Source organism: Aptenodytes forsteri, unplaced genomic scaffold (assembly GCF_000699145.1).
Source record: "Aptenodytes forsteri isolate BGI_AS27 unplaced genomic scaffold, ASM69914v1 Scaffold336, whole genome shotgun sequence".
Lineage (NCBI taxonomy): Eukaryota > Metazoa > Chordata > Aves > Sphenisciformes > Spheniscidae > Aptenodytes > Aptenodytes forsteri.
The window spans coordinates 1,839,347-1,863,279 of NW_008794911.1; the positions used below are offsets into that span (position 1 = coordinate 1,839,347).

Below are 23,933 nucleotides of genomic sequence, written 5' to 3' on the forward strand. Positions count from 1 at the left end.
AGTCCAACCGTCGACCCAACACCACCATGCCCACTAAACCATGTCCCTAAGCGCCTCATCTACACGTCTTTTAAATACCTCCAGGGATGGGGACTCCACCACTTCCCTGGGCAGCCTGTTCCAATGTTTCACCACTCTTTCAGTAAAGAAATTTTTCCTTACATCCAATCTAAACCTCCCCTGCCGCAACTTGAGGCCATTTCCTCTCGTCCTATCGCTTGTTACTTGGGAGAAGAGACCGACACCCACCTCGCTACAACCTCCTTTCAGGTAGTTGTAGAGAGTGATAAGGTCTCTCCTGAGCCTTCTTTTCTCCAGGCTAAACAACCCCAGTTCCCTCAGCCGCTCCTCATAAGACTTGTTCTCCAGACCCCTCACCAGCCTCGTTGCCCTTCTCTGGACACACTCCAGCACCTCAACGTCCTTCTTGTAGTGAGGGGCCCAAAACTGAACACAGTATTCGAGGTGCAGCCTCACCAGTGCCGAGTACAGGGGGACGATCACTTCCCTACTCCTGCTGGCCTATCGGACATGGGAGAAGCTTCTGGCAGCTTCTCACAGAAGCCACCCCTGCACCCCCTCCCCGCTACCAAAACCTTGCCACACAAAACACTCCTGATTAAGCATAGGTGGTTTACTGCTGTTATTGAGGTGGATTAACAAGCGGAGTCTTGCATTACAGCTTCTTTGTGAACAACAGTCTCCAAGTTCTTTCTAAGTAGGCAGTTTTAATATATTAGCATGGTTTCAGTCTTAATCAAAATAGCAGTTATACTTCTGTAGCTTATCAAATATTCTAACAGTTCTTTTAGTATTTGAAAATTAGTGCTGAAAAAATAATGATAATCAAAAGGTTTACACTTCTTTTTAAATCTGGTTCTGACTGATTTTGGAATAATACCTAAGACTTACATGACAGTAACTCTATTTAATTTTTGTGATTCTTTGCACAATGACATAGCAAGGTGCCATAAAATCATTTTTCTTGACTAAATCACAAAGCTACCGGAGAATTTTCGGAGTTTTCCTTGATAAGTTGTCAAATTCAGGTTCTGTTTAGGTAACGCTGTAGAAATACCCTAATTCTGAGAAAATATTTTATTCCCTTCCACCAGAGAGTTCTTTACAAATAGAAATATACATTTTTAAGATTTTAAGTCAGTTGTCATTTATGAACCTGATAGTCAGAAAATCATTCAGCAGTCATGTAGAAGGAACATGCAGAATACGAGTGAATATTTTGTGGGGCCAAACGTCAGGTGTGACCAGTCCTGTAAGAATAGTTTTTCACAATTCAGCTTGTCAAAATTCTATTTAAAGATGTTGCCAAGTTAAAGCAAATGAGTTACAGAGGTCTGATTTGCAGTGAATAAATTGGTTTACCTCGGAAGTTTTCTAAAATACAGTTTAAAGAAATTGTATATGCTTTATCATGTGAAGCTTGAATAACATTCAAGATTCTTCTCTAAAATTTGCTGTTTATTAAAGTTCTTACTTTAAAAAGATATAATTTATTTTTTCTAGTGGAGCAACTGTTCAGTCTGAAGCCAAAGGTAAAGATGGCCAACCATTGCTTCTCCTCATGGCATCAACTCTCAGAGTTCGCAGTTTTGACCAGCTGTCCAGCTTGCTACAAATTGCTATGGAAAAAAAGTTAAAGGAAGCACAGGCATGCCTTGAAGGTTTCCTTTCTTCTTTTTTTTCATCTTTCCTCTTTCTTAAAAAGTATGTCTTCTCCTTCAATTCGTGTTTATGAAATGTGAAGAAAGGCATGCCTTCATTTTAAGTATATAAGAAGGTGTTGATTCATGAAGGTGGCTAAAGGTGCTGATCCAGAATTTAATGGAGTTTCTATTTCTTCTTTTATTTTCACAGAAATCAATAACAGAGAAATCTGGAATACAGTTAAGATAAAACTGTTGAATGTCATATACAAATTCATTTGTACTGAGTAATACCGCAGCTATTGCAACAGACAGTAGGTTTAAATTTCCGAAAAAGAATGTCTTATTGGAGGCTAATAGCAGTTTTTCCTATGTTTGTAGTTTAATCCTCTTTTAACGTGTTACATCCTTAAAAAATAGCCAAAGAAAAATTTATGTGCTTAAGGCATTCCTACCTGCACAAGGTTCACTGTGAGCACTTCAGGCTCCTTCTCACACTGTTTTTTAAAATATAGGTACAAGTACTTTTACTGTGTCATATTCAAGTCCTAGATTTTCAAACTGACAAGACGACCCTTGATATGCTAAACTGGATATCCTCCTCTCATTGGAGGTAGAAAAGATCAGTAATATTCTTTGGTAATATTAGTAGAAATTGCATCTGCAATACTAAAATCTAAATGCTCATACTGGATCAATCTTCAGATCCATTTAATCCAGGGTCCTGTCACTGATAGTGATCAACCATGAATAATAGGGAAGAATAATATGGACAGGGTATCATGCAGAGGCGTTCACAGATGCATGGGACTTCATTTGCAGGAATAGAGCAAAATGTTTTTGTAAAACCCATTGACATGCAGTTACGTCACTGTTTACCAAAAAACAGCTGGCATAGCTGAGGAAGTAATGGGGCCATTGGGAATGCTGCTAGAAAACTTCAAAGATGTTCTTTAACACTAAATCATATTTCCAAAATGATCAATTTTCAGTGAGTTAAACCCATTGTTTTCCTGTTTTGGTGATCAGCCAGGCATATTTTCTGGAAAGGGGGCTGTTGATAAAGGGTAGTATTTAATATACACCTCTTGGTTGAATGAATCTTAATCTTTGTTGTGAAAAGCAGTTTTGTTTGTTATGAAAAATTTCTTTTTGTTCTTAATGTTTTCATATTTTTAAAAATGTATTTCAAATTACAACAGAGGGATATGACATCATACAGTAATATTTGATGAATAAATATGCACATTATTAGAGTTCTTTTTGTAAATTAATAGCATCAAAATTATTCACCAATTGAGATAGAAAGTGTTTGTTTTGCCTAATAATTTTTAACATAGTATCACATTATAGGATTCTGTTTCATGTTCACAGCTAACAGAGATCCTATAGTGAAAATTCTTGGCCCTGAGTATGGGACTGTTGAAGGAGAAGATATGTCCATGTTGCATTTACTTGACAAAGTGAAAAAAGATGATGACCCTGAAACAGAGCTGAAAATGAAAATCTTTCTTCTTCTTCATCAGCTGGATTTGCAACTGCTTAATAGTTCTTTGAAACACATTTCAGAGTAAGTGTATTTCAAATGGAAGCTAAGCATGTCAACCAGTGCATTTTTTTGTTTTATTGTTAAATCAGTTTGGTTTCAACCCATAACGTGCATTTTGTGTGACATAAAGAAATTTATTGAAATAACTTTCACTGTTCACTAAGTTACTGAAAAAACATTTTTTTTTCTGAAGATTTTGCTGTAGGTGTGGGTATGCAAGTGTGTGCCCACAAGTGTGGGGGTTTTTATTGCATGTTTTGCATTTTGGTAGCAAATTGAAGTCATTTGTACAAACAACAAAGTTACAGTTAAATATTTTCAAGGAAATGTTTGTTTCTTCATGGAAGCATATTAAATATTACATTGAGTCTGTTTTGTAGTTACAAGGACTTCATATTAGCTCTGGAACTAAAATTGCACTAAACTAACAGATAAAATTAAGAAAAACCATGGGAGATGACCCATTTCCAGATTTTTGTTGCTACCATTAAGACTCAATGTAAAAGAAAAAAATCATGTAAAAATCTCTTTTCATTTCTCTGAGTGCATCCTTTTGATGAATACATTTTAGACCATTTTCTATTAATTGCAGAGACATAAGACTAAATCCAGCTGCTATAAATAATGAAGTGAATCTTCTCAAGAATTTCTCTGGGAAAGGAGAAGATACAGTACTGGAATCACTGGAATATACATCAGGTCCAAATCTGATCATATCTCATGTTTATATATACCTTTATTGAAGTACTTGACTTCTGTGTGAAATTTGCTAAATTAATTTCAGTAATAAATTTAAAGTGTTTATTTCTACTTTAAAGTTATAAAGTAAAATAAAAAGTATTTTCAGACATGGAATGCTGTTCTTCAGCCTTTAGTTGTAGAAATAATCTCCAATCATATGAATTTCTTCAGTGGAAGTAGAGGAAGTGAACTGAGTCCCTGATCCTGAAAAGTGCTAAGCACAGTTGTAGTTCTTAGTTGGATTGGGCCACAGGCTCACAGAGTTTTGCATGATTAATTCCTAACAGTATGAATTCTTAAGAGTAAGGTATTGTTTGGGAATTTTATTTGTCTACATGTTATATTTATCATCAAGCATAACTATTAAAAATACTTGAAAACTGTATAAAAACACTAATGCTAATTGGTTACAGATTACACATTCTCTAATGGATGCCGAGCTCCTCCCTGGAGACAAGTGCATGGAGAAATTTGTTACTTAGTCATCAAACCACATGACACTGATCCTTTGTATATCACTTGCAGCACAGCAGGAGTGTTTTTAAATGGAGTAAGTAATAATAAAGGATTCCATGGAGTAATGAATATTTTTATGTGCTAAAATTAAAAATCCATCAGGTTTAGGGTAGTGGTGTTGAGGCTGTAAGACCTGCAGAGTTAGTTTATCAGTACAGAAGGAGAAGACACAGTAATAAATGTATGCTAGTTTTCCCATATGTTTTGGGTGCTTTTTCTGTAAGTCTTATACTAGGAGTGTATTCTGCACTTTTTGCTGGCAGTGTTTGTTTAGTCTTTAAACACTCCTTCACACTATTCCTATTTAAAGGTACTGTGGGACTAGATGCCTCTCTAGTGCCTCATTGCTCTTATCTGAGGTGCAATATTATTGTGTGGCTAATATAGCTTGCTTTTGTCTTTTTATAAATGATAAGCAGTTCTTTCTCCTTTCAGTGGAAGATTTTAAAAATTATTTATCTCTTTTCTTCCACTTTTCATTTTGGTTACCTCTTTCCTTACAGATTTTATTTAGACATAATAGTCCCTTATGTATTTTAAGCAGTGAGCAGAGCTCTTGTATCCATTTTGAAGAGAGACTGATGTCCGTCAGGTGTAACTCCACAAATTGATTTCCTAAGAGTTAAAAAATCCAGGGAAATTTTGACTTAGCACATTTTTAATGGATGAAGCTCATAAAGCTTAGGCTCAGTCAGGTCACATTACTTTCTGATCTTTTTAGACATCTGCACTGGAAGCTCATATTTACTTGGTTGTTTGCCATGAGCCATAAATTCTTTTCAGTGGAACTACCCACAGTACAATTAACTGATAGTAATTACTTGCAAAATTCTATCTAAGGTCTTGATTATCTGTTGGGATCCATGGAGATGATCCGTGCATCTTTACAAAGCATTACTGAAGTTTGATGGACTCTGTGCTGAGCGTGAGACTTCTGTACATAATTCATTACAGTATGACCTCTGTGCTCTTTAGCAGTATTTTATGATGCAGATTAAATTACCTGTGTAAGGCGATACTATTAATAATTTTAAACTTACTCTTTTTTTAAGGGTGAGCTAAAGGGTAAAGATGACATTGACTATGAAAGAAAAAGTGATGTATATGAAGATATTGTCACATTTTTAAGGGAGAGATCACCTAGATTTGTAGAAAATATGGCTAAACAGGTATGTATTTACTGATACTGGGTGTATATTCTACTTTGTACAAACATACATTGTACATTGGTAAGAATTACATTATAAACCTGGCTGAACATTTATGTTCTTTATCAAAGATAAATCTGTGATTAAATGAAGAATTTTAAAGACTCTGAAATGCATTTATTATTTCTCTTTATATTTGTTTCAGTTTCTACTAAATACGTTCCTTTCGTAAATAGCAAATAATACACTATTTCACATATCGTTCTATCATACCTTATTATTATGAGGTTTGATCCAGTATGTGAGGTCAGCTTTTAATTTTGCATAAGAAGTTTTGCCCGTCTTCTGGTGTTATTCTTTATGGAGCACTTGGAAATGTTAGAGCAGGAAAATATGACATCCTTACAGAAACGGTCAACTTTTTATGACTATTTTTCTGTGATCAAAACCACTTAAATTTTTATCTTCATTCTTTGTAACTGAAATATAAATAACAGCCCAACTTTTTTACGAGAACTGCCTGATTTAAATATCAGAGCTGAGAGTTAAGCATCCAGCTTACACACTGTGTGTTGCTTCAGCCACTGTAAAATGCAAGTGTTTTGGCTTTTATTTAGAGCTCTATATTAGCTAGAATCACATAGTGCCGCTACAATTTTAGTTGTTTCATCATTCCTGATAAAAACTATTTTTTCAGATTTCTAGTGTGGCTATAACAGGTTAATAACTTCGTGGTAAAATTCATTACAGGCTAAAACCTGTCCAAAGTTTTACAGTGGTTATTTATATGCAATTTTAATTATTGCAAGAAGCAAGTCATTAACAGGGAAATTTTCTTACCCTTTAGGTCTGATTTTCTGGGATGTGGGGCTGCTATTTATTTTCTTTGAGATATAGATATTTGACAGTTCTGGAAGAACAGAGCATTTCAAGTTGTACACATAAATACAGTAGCTTATATTAACAGTAACGGAATTAAATTTGTAAGTTGTTCTGTTTGAAAGGGCAATAATTTCCAAAATGTGTTTTATTTATCCCATAGGCAAGTATTTTTTTAATGTTATATCTACATATTGGTTTACATTTCATAAATGTGACAATATATGAATGTTTTTAGACATAATTACTGGTGTAATGTATTTTCAAAGTGATTTGACTTCATTTGATGGTCATGAAAGGTAAAAAATGGTAATATTTTAATATTTTTTTACAGTTCTAAATGTTAATATAGATTAATGTTAATATCTATAATAGACATAATATACCTCTCTTTACTGGTTTTCTGCTCTTATAAAGATACTGTAGCTATTCAAGAAATGTGTACACTTATTAAATAAGAGTAAATAAATAGAATTTATCCTACTTTCCTTCAATTGTGATATCAATCATTTACTCAGTATTCCCTGACTGTGTAAATAAGTTTATTCTGAAGAGTATAAATTATACCATTTTAATGGTTTAGGAATATCATATCATATTGCCTTGCTGAAGAGCTGGTTTAGTACTTTCTGCATTCTAAAACTAGAATTTACACAAGTTAATACTGTAGAGCTGCAGAGCATTTGTATTTGAGGGAAAACCTTCTCTACTCTAGAACTCTGAAAAGCAGAGAAAAGCTGTATTTCCAAGGTTACCTACATGAAATAAATTATGACTGGAAATAGTTTTGATTTATTTTCTGAGGAGAGGAGAGCTTCAAAAAGCTCGTTACGTACACATATATTGCAAACCCAATTAACTTTTATAATATCTTCTTGACCTTGTTGAAGCTAACATTTAGAATTGCTGTATTGGCATCTAGTGCTGTAGGAAACAACTTTTTAACGTGCTTAGCTGCTCAAGCTACAGCATCAATTCTCCTGTGATTTGTCTAGTTTATCATGTGTTAAATTTTCTTGTCTAGAGTACATTTTCAGAATGAGAGAATTAGCATGAGTTAGTTTATGGTTAGGCAGTTGGGTCAGCAAACCTGGAACAGCTGATTCACATCAGGGACTAGTTGAAAACAGACCATACTGTGACAGTCTCCTTAAAACTGCCTTGAATCAGATACGTAAAGGAATGTCTTCACCTATCTGGTAGTGACAGCTGCAATAATAATAAGAAGCAATGATCGTATGCTGTCTTTCTTGTAAAAATTGAATATGTTCCAATAGAGAATAAGAGTTGACAATAGTCCTTTCTGTTCTGGATATTTTTGGTCAGCCACAGTACTAGACACAGGCAGCTAAAGGATTGGTAGGTGCCACTAATTTCCATTCTTGTATGTGACTTGTTCAACAATGTTTTGTCCTGAGAAACAGAAGATGAAAAAACTGAAATGGAATGTGTTTATATTAATTCTAAACTATATAAAATTAAATTACTTGGAACTGAAGTCTAGCAGTTTATCATAGCCTATTTTCAGTTTTATGTTCATTATTTTTGTGGGTTTTTCTTGTAAATCCTTTTTTCAGGGAAATAGTTTTTATATAAATGATCCATTGAAAGCAGAATGACTGGCTTTGAAATTCTAGATCTTAAAACTCGTTTAGAATTAGGTTCTATAAAAGTGCTTCTGTCACAAATCATTTAATGTATTAGAAATTGAGCAACACCCAACATTCAAGTATGTTCAGGAAGTTCCAAATTTAACTAGTTCATTTATTTCAAAAACTTTAATTTGCACACGGTAACAGCTACTTTCCAGATTAATGTTTCATTCTTTTAAAGGCAATCTGATTTTATCCTTATCTCATTCTACATTTAAGACATACAATTTTTAAGGTTCTATAAAAGTGCTTCTGTCACAAATCATTTAATGTATTAGAAATTGAGCAACACCCAACATTCAAGTATGTTCAGGAAGTTCCAAATTTAACTAGTTCATTTATTTCAAAAACTTTAATTTGCACACGGTAACAGCTACTTTCCAGATTAATGTTTCATTCTTTTAAAGGCAATCTGATTTTATCCTTATCTAATTCTACATTTAATACATACAATTTTTAAGCGCAGCATCCTGGAATTGTGCTTATAACATTGTTTTAATATGCATTACTCATATAGCAATATGACTGACAAACCATGTCTCTTTCTTTTATTAGGAATATAATTTTTTTAAAGAACCAACATATGAGAAGAATTATCAGCGTATGGAAGTAGTTGATGCTAAGGTCTCTGGCCAATCCCAGAACCTTTATGATTTTACAGAAAAGAATGTATGTGAGAAAGTGAAAAGTTCTGCAGCAAGAAGGAGATGCATTGACAAGAAGAAATTAGAACCATCTATGAAGTGGAAGAATACTGGGCTTTCTGCTTCCCACAGATAAGTAGTTATCTTTATAATTGAACTTTCCTATAGATCTCTCTAAACTGTGCTAATGATCGGACTGCATGTTACAGGTTTGTGTTATTATCTTAAGTTAGGAGCAATAAACCAAAATTTACTACGTGTTAATTTCTAAGCAGAGAGTACACACTACCAAAGAGATTTCTCAGATTTTTTCTGTCGTGCAACAACTTTGATGATGTTATATCGTTTCCACAGCAAGGCAGAGAAATATCTTGCAACCATGTGCAGTACTGGTCCTCCAGGACTGTGATATTATCATATTTTTAGTGTAAAATGCCCTTTAAAGCAAGACAGAGTAGACAATCTAATCTAAACCACACTTTCTGAGGGAGGCAAAAGAGATCTAGGATAGAAAATCAGGATGACTCTTACTTATACTACCAATTTTTAATGATTTCATATATGAGCCACTTTTCTAGCTCTGCTTAGCAACAGTCTTCACTAATGAGATTATCTCAAAGTCTGGACGCCCAAAAATAGAGTATACATATATTGGATATTGTTGGATTTGTCTTCTGAAATCAGAACCCCATTCTGATTTCATGTTTCCTGATTTTGTGTTAACGAAGGAAGAAGCATATCTGAAGGAAAGGCTTTGATTGCCACCCTACAAAAAAAAGTCAGTATCTTCTCAAGTCTGCCAATCTGACATGTTGCAAGAAACATTTTAAGAGATTTTGGATGTGACCTACAGTCATCAGTTAAAAAAAAGTCATTTTCCAGAGACAAGACCTCATCTTTTTCCACAGTCATTGTTAGAGTCTAGATGTAGTGAAATTGGCTGTAGTCATGAGTAGTATTCTCTTTTATTGTTGTGACTGTGATAGTATGACCAGCCCAGGTTCGAAAGGACATTTTGTTTTCACAACATTGTAAATTAGGGACAAAAATGCACCAGAGATTGTGCCCAGCTAGGCCTAGGAGTCTTCTTGGAATATGAGGAAAGCAAGATATATTGTATTCAGCACGATGGAAGCTATGGAACAGCTCAGTGTGTGGAAGAGCTAGGCAGACCAGAACTCTTCTGCCTGGAAAAAAGATGACTGGGGGACAGTAAGACAGATACAAAAATAATGACTGGAGACAGTAAATAGGGAACAGATAGTCACTGTCCGTTCTAATACAAGAATAAAGGGCATCAAATGAAAATGAGCCAGTGAGACCAGTTCATCACAAAGGGAGAGACTTCTTCATACAACACATGGCTAAGCTCTAAAATTCTTTGCCACAGGATGGTAGAGGCCATTTGTTTATGTGAGTTCAGAAAGCAACCAGACACATTCATGGAAGAAAAATCCATCCAAAACCGTTAATGCAAGGATGATCAGGAGTTCCCTGAATCACAATTTGCTGAAGAATATTCTGGAAAAAATAATTTCTATGTTCTTCCATTGTTCTTCTGCTGTTACCTAGATAGCTGCTATTGGTCGTGGTTGGAGATGGTATCCTAGGATAAATGGGCCTGTGGTCTGTCTGCATATACTCATTCTTTGTTCTTGTATCACATACAGGTCAGCATAATATAATTTTTCTAATATTCCACTATTTTATTAAAGCAAAATTAGTCACTTAAGACACAGCATACTTTCTGCTTAATGAAGTTTATTATGTAGGTTCATAAGCTCATATGTACTGACATAATATGTGTCCAACCACAGCTTTTTGGTTCTATATATATATATTAAAAATATTTTTTTTTAATAAAACCAAATATTTTAGTGACAAGGCTGCAAAAAAAGATACTGAAGAAGAAGGGAGAAGTAGTACTGTATCTCTGAAAATCAAAAAGAAAGCCAGTGGCATTTCTTCTGAATCTGTTAAAATAGGACCAGCTTCAAAATGGTATGGGTTACTTTTTTTTTCCCTTCAATTTTTTAATTTTTATTTTCTGTATCTACAGTAATTATCACCAAACTTAGTATTTGGCAGTGTCAATTGTATTTTTGTAATTCTGTTATTAGGCAGTGTTGTCATACCTGTTTAAAATGTGCTTGTTCATACTACTTTATAGCTGTTTAAAATGGGTGATGCTGTTCATTTATTTTTAGTAAAACATCGGGCAGGTTTGAAGATGTTAGTGAAAGTTCCTCAGAGACTGAGGAAGATGAAGAGCAGCCTGTACATCATCAGGAAGGAAACACCGATTTGCCATCAGAATACTGGGGAATTCAGAAACTTGCAAAATATTTAAAGGTAAATAAGAAGCATTGATAAATTTTATAAAAAAAAAAAGCGCTACTCTTTGCCTTCTACATCTGAGGACACCGGACCAGCTCCTCATCCTTTCCACCTTCCATATATTTAAGAATAGCCTTGCTATGTAGTATGTTCAAATCCTGGGACTGTGGATTTTCCTATCACACACCCGTTTCTCTTGCATTTTTTTTTTCTGCTATTTTTGGCTTATGTAGACCCTTAGATTAAACCATCTGTTCAGTGTTATTTAAAACTTAAGATGGTATAATTTCTTTATTAATTATTGGGTTTCTGTTTTGCTTTTTGGGTGAAACTTTCCAAGATATTTCTTTATGTGGATAGTAACTTTCAAGAGTTTTTATTAAAACTGAATACTTGCCTAAAGTCTTTCATCAACTATGATTAATGCATGACTGAAGTAATTCTAACGTGGTCTTGTGTCTGGATAGATGCTGTTAGTGGACAAGAAAATGTATGATAAACAGGCATCCTCTAAAACAAAAAAAAAGGTTTTTTACACAGACTTGTTGAAAATCCTTTGGAACCTATAAATATAGATGTTTAGAATTCTGTGTATGTCTGAAACACATAAAAAAACCAACAACCCTCTACTATTCTGGAAAACTCTTAAAACTAATTATGTTTTTCCCTCAGGAGAAATTCCTTTACAAGTTCGTACTGGAATTTATGTACTGTAAGTTACTAATAAAAGCACTGGTTTATTTGGTTTTTTGAGTACAGCTACAGAGTATACACATCCGACTGATAAAATGATGGTGCTGGCATTTGGTACAGCAGAAATACTTGTGAGGAATAAGCAAAGCTTTGGCTCCTTCCAGTCCTTTAACCGTTGTAGACGAGTAACTTAGTCTTTTAAACAGTTTCCAGTGCACTCACACTGCTTGTTCTCAGTTCGTGTATGTGGGACCTATGCTAGTGGTTGTAGCCAAAGAGACACAGAAAAGCATGGATAATACAAGTTTCTACAATTCTCTTCACCTTATATTTTGTAGGTTGGACCTCTATATTCTTGTCATTTTGGCTGTGCTAAAGTAACCCTTTGCAAGTGTAATCTGCTGTAACATTCAGCATGTAACTTGCTCAGCTATCTGCTAGGTCTAAACTCACTGTGTATACATTTTGCATTATACAGTTGTTTCTATCTGCATATAATTACAGTTCAAGGTGTTGGTTTCAAATCTTTCAATCTACTAATAGCTTGCTTCTCTCTGTCTTATGGACCACCTCTTTGCACTTTTCTGGGAGCTCAGAGAAATAACCATGCTACTTTTTAGTAAAGACCCAAGGTCCTCCTGGAGAGGATACTTGAAATTCATTACTGTTGGCGAACTTCCAGAAATCTTTTCATTGACCCATCTGTGGACCACCCTCTTTACTGACAAGGCTCTTCTCTCCTGGTTACATAATTCTCAAACTTCCTTTCCTTTCTAGATCCTTCATGTAGTCATGTTTAGATTTTAGTATTGGACTTGATTGAATACTGAAACATATCTACACTTGCATGAAACCATTCTGAATGAAGAGTGAGAATGGCAAATAGGAAAAAATATTTTTCATGCTCCTCTGTTTTAGAAATGAGTATATTTTGTTCCGGCTGTCAACAAGCAAAATTACTTACTGGCTTAGAACTAGAAAAGGGAAGGGGGGCATTTTTGATCAAATTGTGAGTGCCTGTTAAGAAGTGTTTATAATACAAGATTCCATCACATGAAGAAGTTTTTTTATGAAAATTCAAATGTATACTTCTTTATGTATTCGTGTACACCCGAGTCTTCCAATAGTTCTTTAAATTAGATATAAATTAAACAAAGTACTTGAAGATATACTTAAAATAGTTCTCTGTTGATTCTTAGCTGCGTAAAGCAAGAAATCCCTAGTGTCAGATAAAGCTGAAGAGAGATGCCTCAGTGCCATACCACAGACAGTGGTTGAAATTTTTATTGATGGAGTGCTACTTTAGCTTGCACATGGAATTCATTTTAATTCGAGTATAAATACTGCACTTCTGGCCAGACTTAGGAGATTTTTTGGCATTCTTGTTGTTCATGTAGGCAAGTGTTCATGACACATGCAACATAAGAGAAAATAAATTTATGACTGCAATATTTAAGTATCTACAAGCATATTTATATAGAAGCACAAATTTCAGAGGGCTTGTGTGGCTTCAAAGGTTGTATACATTGTTTGCACATCTTAAAAATTTAATAAAATGCCTTAAATAATAGAAGTTTGAGATAGCAAGTTAGAAAATGTAATAATTTGTAGGTGCAACCATTTTTTGAATGTCTGCTAAAGTAAATGTGAATCACAGTTCAACAAGACTCTATAAAAGATCAATTTGCAAACACAAAACTTCCATAAAACCTGAAGGATACCTAGTTTTTATAGCAATGTTAGTTTGTCATTAAACTTAAAAAGATGGTTGCTTCCTATATAAAGCAAACTTGCCAGATCCTGTGAATTGTGCCTGTAGACTATGTATTTGTATACCTCTTCATGGACAGAAAATTCCACTGCAGGGGAAATTCCCTTCTGACTTTTTGCCCTTCTCCATTCCCCCTCCTTTCTGGGAAAGAGCAGCCATGTTGGAATTGCTCCACTGGGAAGCAGCTGCTTCTGTGGTCTGGCTCCTTGTCCTACCTTCAAGCTTCCCAGGGCTGTGAAACAGAAGTTAGAGCATGTGTGCTCTTGCCATGTCTCCCCATCGACTTAAGAACGGGCAGCGAAGATAGATCAGTGAGCTTGGTGGTGGCATTGTGTTAGGCATCTTTTGGGACTAGAGTAGATAAAATTGGAATGAAGCGCTGTGTTGATGTTTGAACAGTGAGATTCACTCAGGAGAGCCTGCTTCAGATTTCACGTTATTTATTAAAGTAGTGCTTCTGAAGTATTAGATTTCTAGGGGAAGGACTACATTCTACATGAGAAAATTTTAGGAATAGGGTGAAGGGGTCACATTTTACAATGATCTTTTTACTAGAAATGGGGAACATCAGGTAGAAATGCAGAATCTTCTTTGTGGCAGGGCTGGGGCTGTTCACTGAGAAAAAAAAAAGAGGAAAAAAAAGGTGATAGCTGGGCACAATGCTTTGTGCTGCCTGCTGTTGAGCACTGATTATTGCCAGTTTTAAGATAAAATTGAGCTGTTGAGAGGTGAATTGGGGCTGGTGACTATGCCAGGAATAACTCCAATCTCCAGAATTAGTCTTTAATCCCTTCAGCCCTTGCACTGCTCGGTTTTGGTTCCCTGTAAGGGTATACACCTATGCCAGGGTGAGCTCTGGATAGAATTCTGCAGGACCATGTCAGTTACAGAATTCTTCCCTCAGTTTCTTACCTGGAAAGTCATTCTACTTTTGGCTGTGTTTCAGGGGTACACTAGTGAAAGCAGTCAAGTCTCACACCTCATGTAAAATATCCACTAATTTCATATCTGTTTTGAATTACTCCAGTTCAAATGACCTCATTCCCAGAACAGCATTGTGTTTCTTTTCTGCTTTGGAATCATAGGTGGACAAACCTGCTGTCTCTCCCCAGCTGTTCACATCTTGTGCCAGGTCCAGGAGCTGGAGAAAAGCTATGGTGCCTAGGAGCCGGGGAGGATGTGCCCCAAGTATGGCCTTGAACACTAGCTTCCCAGGTGCCCGTGTGTGCTGGTGCTGCATTGCAGTGGATGGCTGGGAAGGGAGGACATCTGTCACATGACTCAGTAAAATCTCATTGACTGGACAAGGAGAAGGGTGAAAGAACTGCGGGATACACTGGGGGTATTCAGGTCTGCTCCACAGCTGCGTTTTGGCAGGACCTTTGGAAGACTGTTGCATTCAAGCAACATTTCTGTAGCTGGCATGAGGCCCCTCTGTGTTGGGCTTACATTACATAAAGATGGCAAACAGACCAGGGAGGCAGGAATGTACAGGAATATTCCTTCTGGTCTTTGCCTCTTCCCTTTTCTTTCTCTCCAACTCCCTCTAAAAGTCCTCACTTATTTCTAGGCAATTGGGTCAAGGAAATGAAAGTCTTAAGAGATCAAAGATACGGGTCTAGTTCTTACAGTGCATGTATTGCAGTGAGTATTGGCTGGGCAAGACCTACTGCCCATAGCTTCTGCCTCCCCTTAGCAGTGCGAGCAGAGCTGAGCCAGGAGGATGTAGTGTGGCTGCTGCACTGCACACAGAGCTTATTTCCTCTTCTCGGGAAGCTCAAATTTATCAGTTAGGGAAATGCAGCTGTGTGTTGGCTTGCAGGAAGGAATAGTGGATCCCCAGCTGAGCTCTTTGTACATGGAGGGCACTAGCATTCTTGGGGAAGAAAGGTACAGCTAAGAAATGCAGAAAGTCAAATAGACAGTGAAAAGGTGCAGGGAGGCTCTGCCAGGAGCTGAGATGCAGGATCTGAAATGAGACGTTCATGTAAATACTGTTGATAAACAGTATGGGATAGTTTTATTCCCCCAGGAAAAGACGGGGAGACATCTGGAGGTTGGAATTTAGGGGCTCGGGGCAAACCAGGGTGCAGTAAATCCATGTATGCATGAAAGGTAGGAATGTGGACAAGGAAGGTCCAAACTATTACAGAAACAGGGAGCCTGTTTCAGAACATTTGAGGACCAAATCTTAAATGGCAGTTGCGTGTGTGTGTGTGTGGAGTTCTTTTGCACTCTATATGCAAGGTTTGCAATGTGACATTTCTCTACTTGGAGGGGAAGGAGGAGGCAGTCAACAACTGCTTGCACACTTCCCTGCTATGCATTAATATAAAGTCAGTCACAGTTTATCTCTAAGATGAGACTCGTCATATCTGAGGTCTAAGGTTTTAGATATCTGAAAAATAGATATCTTCCTCATAAAATTTTGCAATAGAAAATGTCCAGCCTTTCAAAATAAATTATTACTTTCTTGTGCAAACAAAAATTGTGTAGCAGTCTCAACTCTCCTGTGGTTTAACAGGTGGTGTATACAGCAACTCTTTTATATGAACCAATTATGCATTTATAGGACTTGCAAAGACATTGATGTGACTTGTAGATTTTTCTCAAAATTTGTATGAAATACAGGATAGACACAGTATTTTTTAACTGCATAATGGAAAAGTATAGCTTTCTTAAGTCATAATGGTATTGGAAATGTTCCAAATTATTAAGATTACACTAGTACTCATTACAAAAATTTAAATCGGCTTCATAAACTATGCATGGATTAAGAAATTGATTGTATTTTGAGATTAGCAGAAAACTTACTCTGTTTTATTCTAAAATGCAGAACCTCAAAAGAGACATGAACATATTAGTCTAAGGAATAAAATGGATCTTTTAATACTAATTCATTTAAAGTGAAACTACACAAAAAGTAATTTTAAATTTTGTAAGACAAGAAAAAATAGTATCAGTGTTACAGTGTACCCACCAAAGTATCAATTGTTTGTTTACTTATTTTACACATTGTAATACTGCTCAAAAGTTTTCTGGTAGTTATAGAAAAAGTCTAAAACCTCTGGTGTTTATGGATATCCCCGAACAACAAACTGCACAGAGAACTGCAAATACAAATTCTGAGGAAATAACTCTCTATTTCTTGACCTTGCTTCCATTTTCCCAGGAAGAGTTACTGGTGGATAGAACTTTATAACTATAATTGGATACTTAGATGGTTAACATAGAAGTTACGAATTTGGTCAGGTATGTAACAAACTTAGAAATTATTTTGTGTGCAAAATTATCAAAGAAATTTATCTGTAATCTTGAAATCTGGCCCTAGATGTGGAATAGAGGCAAATATTAGAATCTAATAGCAGGAGCAAAAATATCTAATATGTGTAGGAAATGTATTGCACATTATATTATTTTTTCCACAATCTGTGGATAAGAGTTAACTGTTTTTTCTTTATAATATCACATTAGCAGGACTTGCATGAGATTATATTTTAGCTATTAAATACAAAATAAGCATATATAAGTGCATATAAAATATTTTCGTATATAAAGTAATTTTGCCGCTGTGTTTTCAGGACTGACCAACTTTGCAGATAATTTAGCTAACGTTATTAGTAGAGTGTCTAACAATAAATCTTTTCTCTTCCCTTATGAAAGTATATGGTGGGGTAATATGAAGGAGCTTATTCAACTGAACTGAAAGATCAAGATGAAAAATAAATTTTGCTGTAGTTTGGCTAAGTGGTAGACTGCTATTTTTCAGAAAATACCAGATGTATGAGACGTAATCATGTGCCACCTGCTAGTGTTTCTAGGTACATGTTTGGCTAACCTGTCAGCCTTGGCAAATTATCTCTTCGTATCACTCTCTTCTCCACTGTTCATGAACATCTCTTGTTCCCATCTTCCAGTATTAGCCAAGATTTTTTTTTTAATTTCAGTAAAGGATGTAATTACTGAAAAAAAAAGGGGAATAAAAATATGGGAAAACTGCATTTTGTAGTTAAGAGATGTATTTTTTAACAGTCCAGCCAGTGCTGATCATGAAAAAGAAACCTTTTTATGATAAATTTACTGGGTAGGAAATATTGGCAAATGGTGGACTCTCAAATTATTATTTTAATTGGCAACTCTGAAGCCCTTGCATAGCTCTCTCCTCAAAATACTGTACAAACAATCATTCCTCATCACAAGAGACATATAAAGTTCATAATAGCCAGTTGATTTTTGACCGTTAACACGAACTCTGAGGAATTTCTGTGTAGTGGAGGTTTAATTAATGTTCTGAGGTTCACCCATTCCTAAGAGTTTCATAGCTGATTAGATGAAAGACAAGATAGAAATAAAGAAAAAAAAAAAAGTAATATTCAACAAAAAAAGAGAAAGAAGAGATGGTATGTCAAAAATTAAGGGCTGAGGAAAAGAATGTAAAATAACTGATGTTTGATTCTCCTCTTTCTGCAGGGTTGTATTCTATTGTAAAAGCAGGTAATTAAATTAATGAGCTATGGTTTTGACACCATAGCTACTGTACCTCTAAAATAATTGTAAATTGCCAGAGCTGTCTCAATCCGACTTACAGCTTTATAATCATGAAGTAGATAATCAAATTGCTGGCTTTCCTAAAGAATTAGAACATGATTGTGTCTGAAAGCTACCAAGAGTTTTAAGAAGTGAGAACAGCATTCTTCATTGGTTTTGAGTGTTCCACATTGGATCTAGGCTCCGTTTAATCACAGCTTACTATACACACAGTTATTTCCGAAGCATGCCTGTGCTTCAGCCATACCTTCACCTATATTTGTTTTTCCTCTGCTCTCACTAAGCTCCGTTTTTAAGTTTGTTTTCTTTCTCCAGAGAACATTTTTCTCTTAGTTTTTCATAAACTATTGGTATCATTTTGTTTTTCTTGCAAAATCTTTTTTGGCTGGTTCAAATCACAGTCTTTTCTGTCTCTCAGTGCTTATGAAACTTCAGCAGCATGCTAGCTCTCCAGTAGTGTAGAACAGGTCCTTCCTGGTTCAACCTCATTAAATTTTCTCCACAGATTCACTTCCACTGGTTTCCCACATGAGTTGGATCCATAAAAATAAAATAGCTGTAATAACATTAAGGCTTTTATTCTCTTTGTGAGCCAAGTGCTAGGCAAAATCAAAATTGCTTAAGCAGGTCTGACACTGTCACACAATTTCAGCAGTATATCTGTATTATGGGCAGCATATGTCACATCTCCAAGTCTGCAGTCAGGATTTACAAGTATCAATGTTAAATTAAAAAACAGTAGTGCTGTTTGTGTACGGAGTTTTTTAAAATTTAATCCTACACTCTTTTCTCTTTCTCATTCAATCCTCATTTCCTGCTAATTTCTGCATGTTCTTTTTAAAAATACATATGCTTTCTTTTCCTCCGATGAAGTGGCCAAAGGCAGGGAGGGGGCTGTATCCTTGTTGTAGTGCCAAGACAGACATAAAAGGCAATACCTAGATTGGGATTCATCTCACCTAGCTCTAAATGTAAACAGAGTAGGTGTTTGCAGCTAAGCTGGGCATTCAAGGCTACCTTTATGATCAGTGGAAAAAACAGGCACTTTTAGGATGTGATTCATCTGATATTTTAAGCATCTAATTCAGAGTGAGATGGATCACGTTTTCAACTTCATTGTTGACTTGATCTCAATTAACAGGAACGTAGGATGGCTATAGATGACTCGATCTTAATTATCAGGAATGTAGGATGGCTGTAGATGAGTGAATTTAGACAGATGATTGCCATCCCCACAGTCTTGCGCATTTGAAATCATCAGTGAGTGTAATGTGAAGTAGTCTTTTGAAGGCCTACTCTTATTCCAGATTCTTTATGTATTTGGAAATAGGGGTTTGCATGCTTTCTGGCCTTTTTTCCTTGGAGTACTTTGTAAAGATCAGCCTTTTTGGTAACAGCCTTAGAAACTAATTGGCAGTCCTCAGTTAATGGGAGAATTAATTGATGGGCATCTGCTAGATACCTGTGTGCTAACTTTGGCCTAGCCAGCTTGGTGACTGTGCTTGAGTTTTGTTTACGTAGACAATAGGCGTGTGATCAGCATCCTATAGGTTTGTCTTGCTTCTCGTTCTTCAGAAGGGTTTCAGTAGATCGGACCTACTGGCTTTGCACAGCTCTTCACCTTCTTATCACCATACGCTGCACTGTCTTTGGAGCTCTTCAGGGAGTGGGCTGGAAAGTATCCTCACATTTTTGGGACGGTTCTTCTGACACTATGTTGGTGAACAAAGAGAGAGGCTATCTGGATTCTGGAGAAAAGCATGAGTAAATAAACATCTGGAAGGAATTTGTAAGAATTAGCTGTCCAAAGAAACAGCAACATGTGGAGATTTTGGGACATCTGACTGAGACTGATACTGTCTGAGCAATCAGAAAAGCAAAGTAAAAAATCCAATAATTTCTACACAGATGCAAAGGACCTTATCTGCCTTCTGGTCGCTAAAACGTACATATGTCCTTTCTTTGAGGAATCATATGAATCAAAGTTACTCACTGTTCTATGAGAAACAGCATTTTTGTTCTCTTTACCCAAGAATCACTTTTAAGTTTATATCTTGGCCTTCTGAGTTACTTTGGTCTATATTAGCCCAACTAGCTGTTCCCACCTATCTGTACTGGCACATAACACATCTGAGAGCTTGTTTGCTTGTTTTTCTTGCAAAAGAAATTTAGCCGTATTTAGTAGTTTTCCTAAAAGAACATTTTTTGTTCAGTTGGTGTCTTTTAGCTAGTTGGTATCTTTTAGGAGGAAGATTGCATAGGCAGCATAAGGGGCATCTTTATGGGATGGGAGAGAATTAGGAGAGAAGCATAGCTCAAGGACACCATGAGCCCTAAATGTTCACTGCTCATGTCAAAGGGACATTTTGAAGGCCATTGAAGGATTACTGTAGGGTAAGTTCGTCTCAATGGCTTATGATTCGTGTAGCATCACATATGACTTCAGCCAGAGACTGAAGGCAGAAAGAGAGGAAAGAAAGCGGATAAAGACTAACGTCAGGTGGAAGCCTATATAAAAAAATGTTTGCAGGTGACTGGGCTCAAATATTTTAAGGAGATAGCCCACTTGCAACAGAACAGTATAGGACTGCAGCAGTTTTAGATTGAATAAAGTTAGTCCTGAATGCCATGGCCTGATTCCCTTAAACTTGATAAAAGGGCTCTTTGCTGGCCTTGCAGAGGTTTTCAAGACTGCAGCCAGCCTTGTTCAGGACACAGAGTATCCAGATACTTGTATAAAATCAATCATCTCAGGATGAAATGTCTGAACATAACTCTCTAGTCAGCCTGCAAGAGCTGAAGGCATTGTATTGTTTGTATAGGAACTATAGACTCATGAGAGTATAGGGTGTTCAGGCTTACCAACAATACAGGTATCCTACCAGCACTGATGTCCTCTATGCCTGAAGAAGACACAAATGCTAAAGACTTGGGTGTGGTGCACACACTCATTGTATCCTGTCTTAGTGTCCATGATGATCCTCCAGGCTCGGGGTTATTACAAAGAGGCTAGTCTTTTCATACACATAGTTACTATCCCTTTAGAGCAGGCTGCAAGATGGAATATGAATATCTTCTTTAACCTCACAATTGAAGATGTTTTGTCAAGCTGTGAGTGGTATTGGCCATGTTTCTGATGCTCATCAGGCAGGCTGAGTATACATATGATGACATTGCACGCTACTATTACAGTTACTGTCACAATGGAGTTCCCACCCCAAAACGATTTATTCCTTGATGGTAGAAGTTAGCGTGACCATTTCTAGAGGGAGTTGTCTGACCTTTTGGCCACAGATGTAGGCATGCAGAAAGCTTTGCATTTCACTACCAGAAAGCATTGAATGGAACAACTCTCCTATTGTGTGTGACTTACCCAGTGTGTAAGTCTCTGTTCTCCAGAACAACCTCTTTGAAAGCGAGGAGAGGGCAGTACAGTGACTGAGATTCAGTATGTCATGATCCAAACAAACAAGTGAGCAATCTTCCTTCAATTGGGGCTGAAGAAATGTGTGGCCTGTCACTTTCTAAAACATGGTCCTATCATCAAGGATGCTGAGGTAAATCACCTGTTCAGGGACTCCATCTGTGTTGGTGATAGTGGCAGCTGAAGGCAGTTTACTGCTGGAGAGATAAGACAGAACCAAGGAGACTGGCTTCTCTTGCAAAGCATGGTGGAAGATCATGGTTTGTGCATTAAATAAAGCAATTTGTATATGCTAAAAGAGCCTATCGTGGTGGGCAGAGGAAGTCTAGGATGGTTGCTGAAGCTGAGTTCATTCATGCTGGAGTGTCATTGGGAGACTATGGTGTGAGTTGGAGACAATCTAAGACTTACTCTGTAAATATGGTTACCTCAAGCCACTTTGCCAAATGAACTGAAGTCTGAACTCCGGTACACCTACCAAAGGTACCACAGGTGGCCTGTGGTAACTTAAAACCTAAGCCAGAGCTAAAATTCAGAATGACCTCATTGCTCACATGTTCTCTTGAATGGTGACATTTTGCAGTAACAGTAGTTTCTGATGGATGAATTAGATTAAATCCCAAATTAACATCTGTTGCAGTGATCTGATCTAGAAATCACAATGGGATTATGGGTTTGTTGTCCACATTACAATCTTTTTATTTTTCTCCCCAAATTTATCCAGGATTGAAAAGTGTGTGGTCCATTGTCTTTACAAAATTGTCCGGATACAACTGGGGAACAAATACGCTCCTAAACTGAAAATTTCACAAATGAGAAGAAGATAAACTTGCACTGTTAAGGTATTATATATTACCTTGGCCAGGTTTTCTGTGTTTTTTGGGTCAGCATTTCACTTCTCTCCAAGTTTGAGGTTTGAGAAGTTACGGGGAAAAACATTCTACTATTCCTAGTCCAGTGAAGTAAAAGTTCATATGTTTGCGCATGAACTACATTGACTCTTACCTCCTCTATTGTAGAATCCAATTACTATGAATCAGAAAAGGAAAGCTAACAGAATGGATGCATCTCTTGGGAGAGTTTTCAAGAGGGAATCAACAGTTGCCTAACAAAACCTTCTGGTTCACTCAGAAAATAATAGACTTATTCTTTTGTTTGGAAACTCATTTCTTTTCAATTTCATAAAATATGGTGGCAATTTAAACTCACTGTGCCTGGCTCATAACATATCTGTCATTTCTGCCACTGTGAAGGGTCAGGCTCAAGGTATTAATCTGCAACTAAAACCATACAACTTCTGTGCATGGTTTTAGTCCAATGTGAATGTTTTGGATTTTGTGATTTTGTGATGCCTGTGATTTTCCACTAGCTTTAGTTATATTAATCTGTATGGTTTACATACTGCCAGGCTGTAGCCAAAGAATGCCAGAAGATTCAGGAAATGGGGCAGGGAATTATTCCATAACTCAGTTATACTTGTCCATAACTCATCTCTTAAGTTGCAGCTTGTATGTTTTATAAACTAAAATGAAAAATTGGAACTAGTACTTAAACCAAAACAAAACTGAGTGTTTAGAGGTTCACTAGCATAGAAAAATTGCCTTGCTGAAGCATATTATACATATTATACTGCAATACTCAGTCTTTCATTAAGCTTTATCAAGATTTATTTAAATTTTGATGTATTTTCCAGCAGAAAATTACAAAATAGTCTGTGATTTGAGAGAGTCAAGTTCAACAGAAAATCAAAAAGTCACAAAGGTGTAAATGAAGAATTCTGTTTTATACTTTACTACTTATTTTGGCTTTCTTATTTTATAAAAATGGCAATATTTTAATAATATTTTGGGCTGGGATTCCACTTAAACAATGCTTTTGTTCCAGGAGTTTTTTCATTCCATTAATGAATTTTAATTAAATAATTTCTGATATAACAATGAAGCTTTCTATAATTTGACCTACGTTCTTTTGGATATCACATAAAACTATTTTTTTTGTTCGGTATTTTCTAAAAATATATTGACTTGGCATGTTTGGTCTTAATTTTTTCAAGTATATTGTAATTGTCATTCAGATTATATATACTCATAATCAAAAGTGGGGTATTATTATGCATAAGAATGACAAAACTGCCCACAAACAGCAATTTTCTTTCCTGTTATTCAGTCATATGCATACTATCACAGACATGCACTTAAGGTAACTATCAAGGACTTACTTAATACAGTAAATAAAATGAACTTTTACTATGGCAAAATAAATTTCAGCCATAGGTCTAAACAGGAAAAAAAAATAAATCCTTGACATTGCCATGCAAAGTAAAACAATATTTCATTTTCTGGTTGCATTCAGTCATATTCACTCAAA

The 23,933-nt window shown here is 36.1% G+C and overlaps 1 protein-coding gene across 1 annotated transcript in view; it reads left to right on the forward strand.

Annotated features, from left to right (window-relative positions):
- The window catches only part of ARMC4 (armadillo repeat containing 4), a 95,127-nt gene that overhangs the window by 2,296 nt on the left and 68,898 nt on the right, over positions 1-23,933 (forward strand). Inside the window, exons 3-10 of the mRNA XM_019470999.1 lie at positions 1,525-1,682; positions 3,039-3,234; positions 3,806-3,912; positions 4,368-4,504; positions 5,523-5,639; positions 8,705-8,922; positions 10,669-10,794; positions 11,001-11,145. Of these exons, the coding sequence (XP_019326544.1) occupies positions 1,525-1,682; positions 3,039-3,234; positions 3,806-3,912; positions 4,368-4,504; positions 5,523-5,639; positions 8,705-8,922; positions 10,669-10,794; positions 11,001-11,145 (1,204 nt within the window). The remainder of the gene's footprint in view (positions 1-1,524; positions 1,683-3,038; positions 3,235-3,805; positions 3,913-4,367; positions 4,505-5,522; positions 5,640-8,704; positions 8,923-10,668; positions 10,795-11,000; positions 11,146-23,933) is intronic.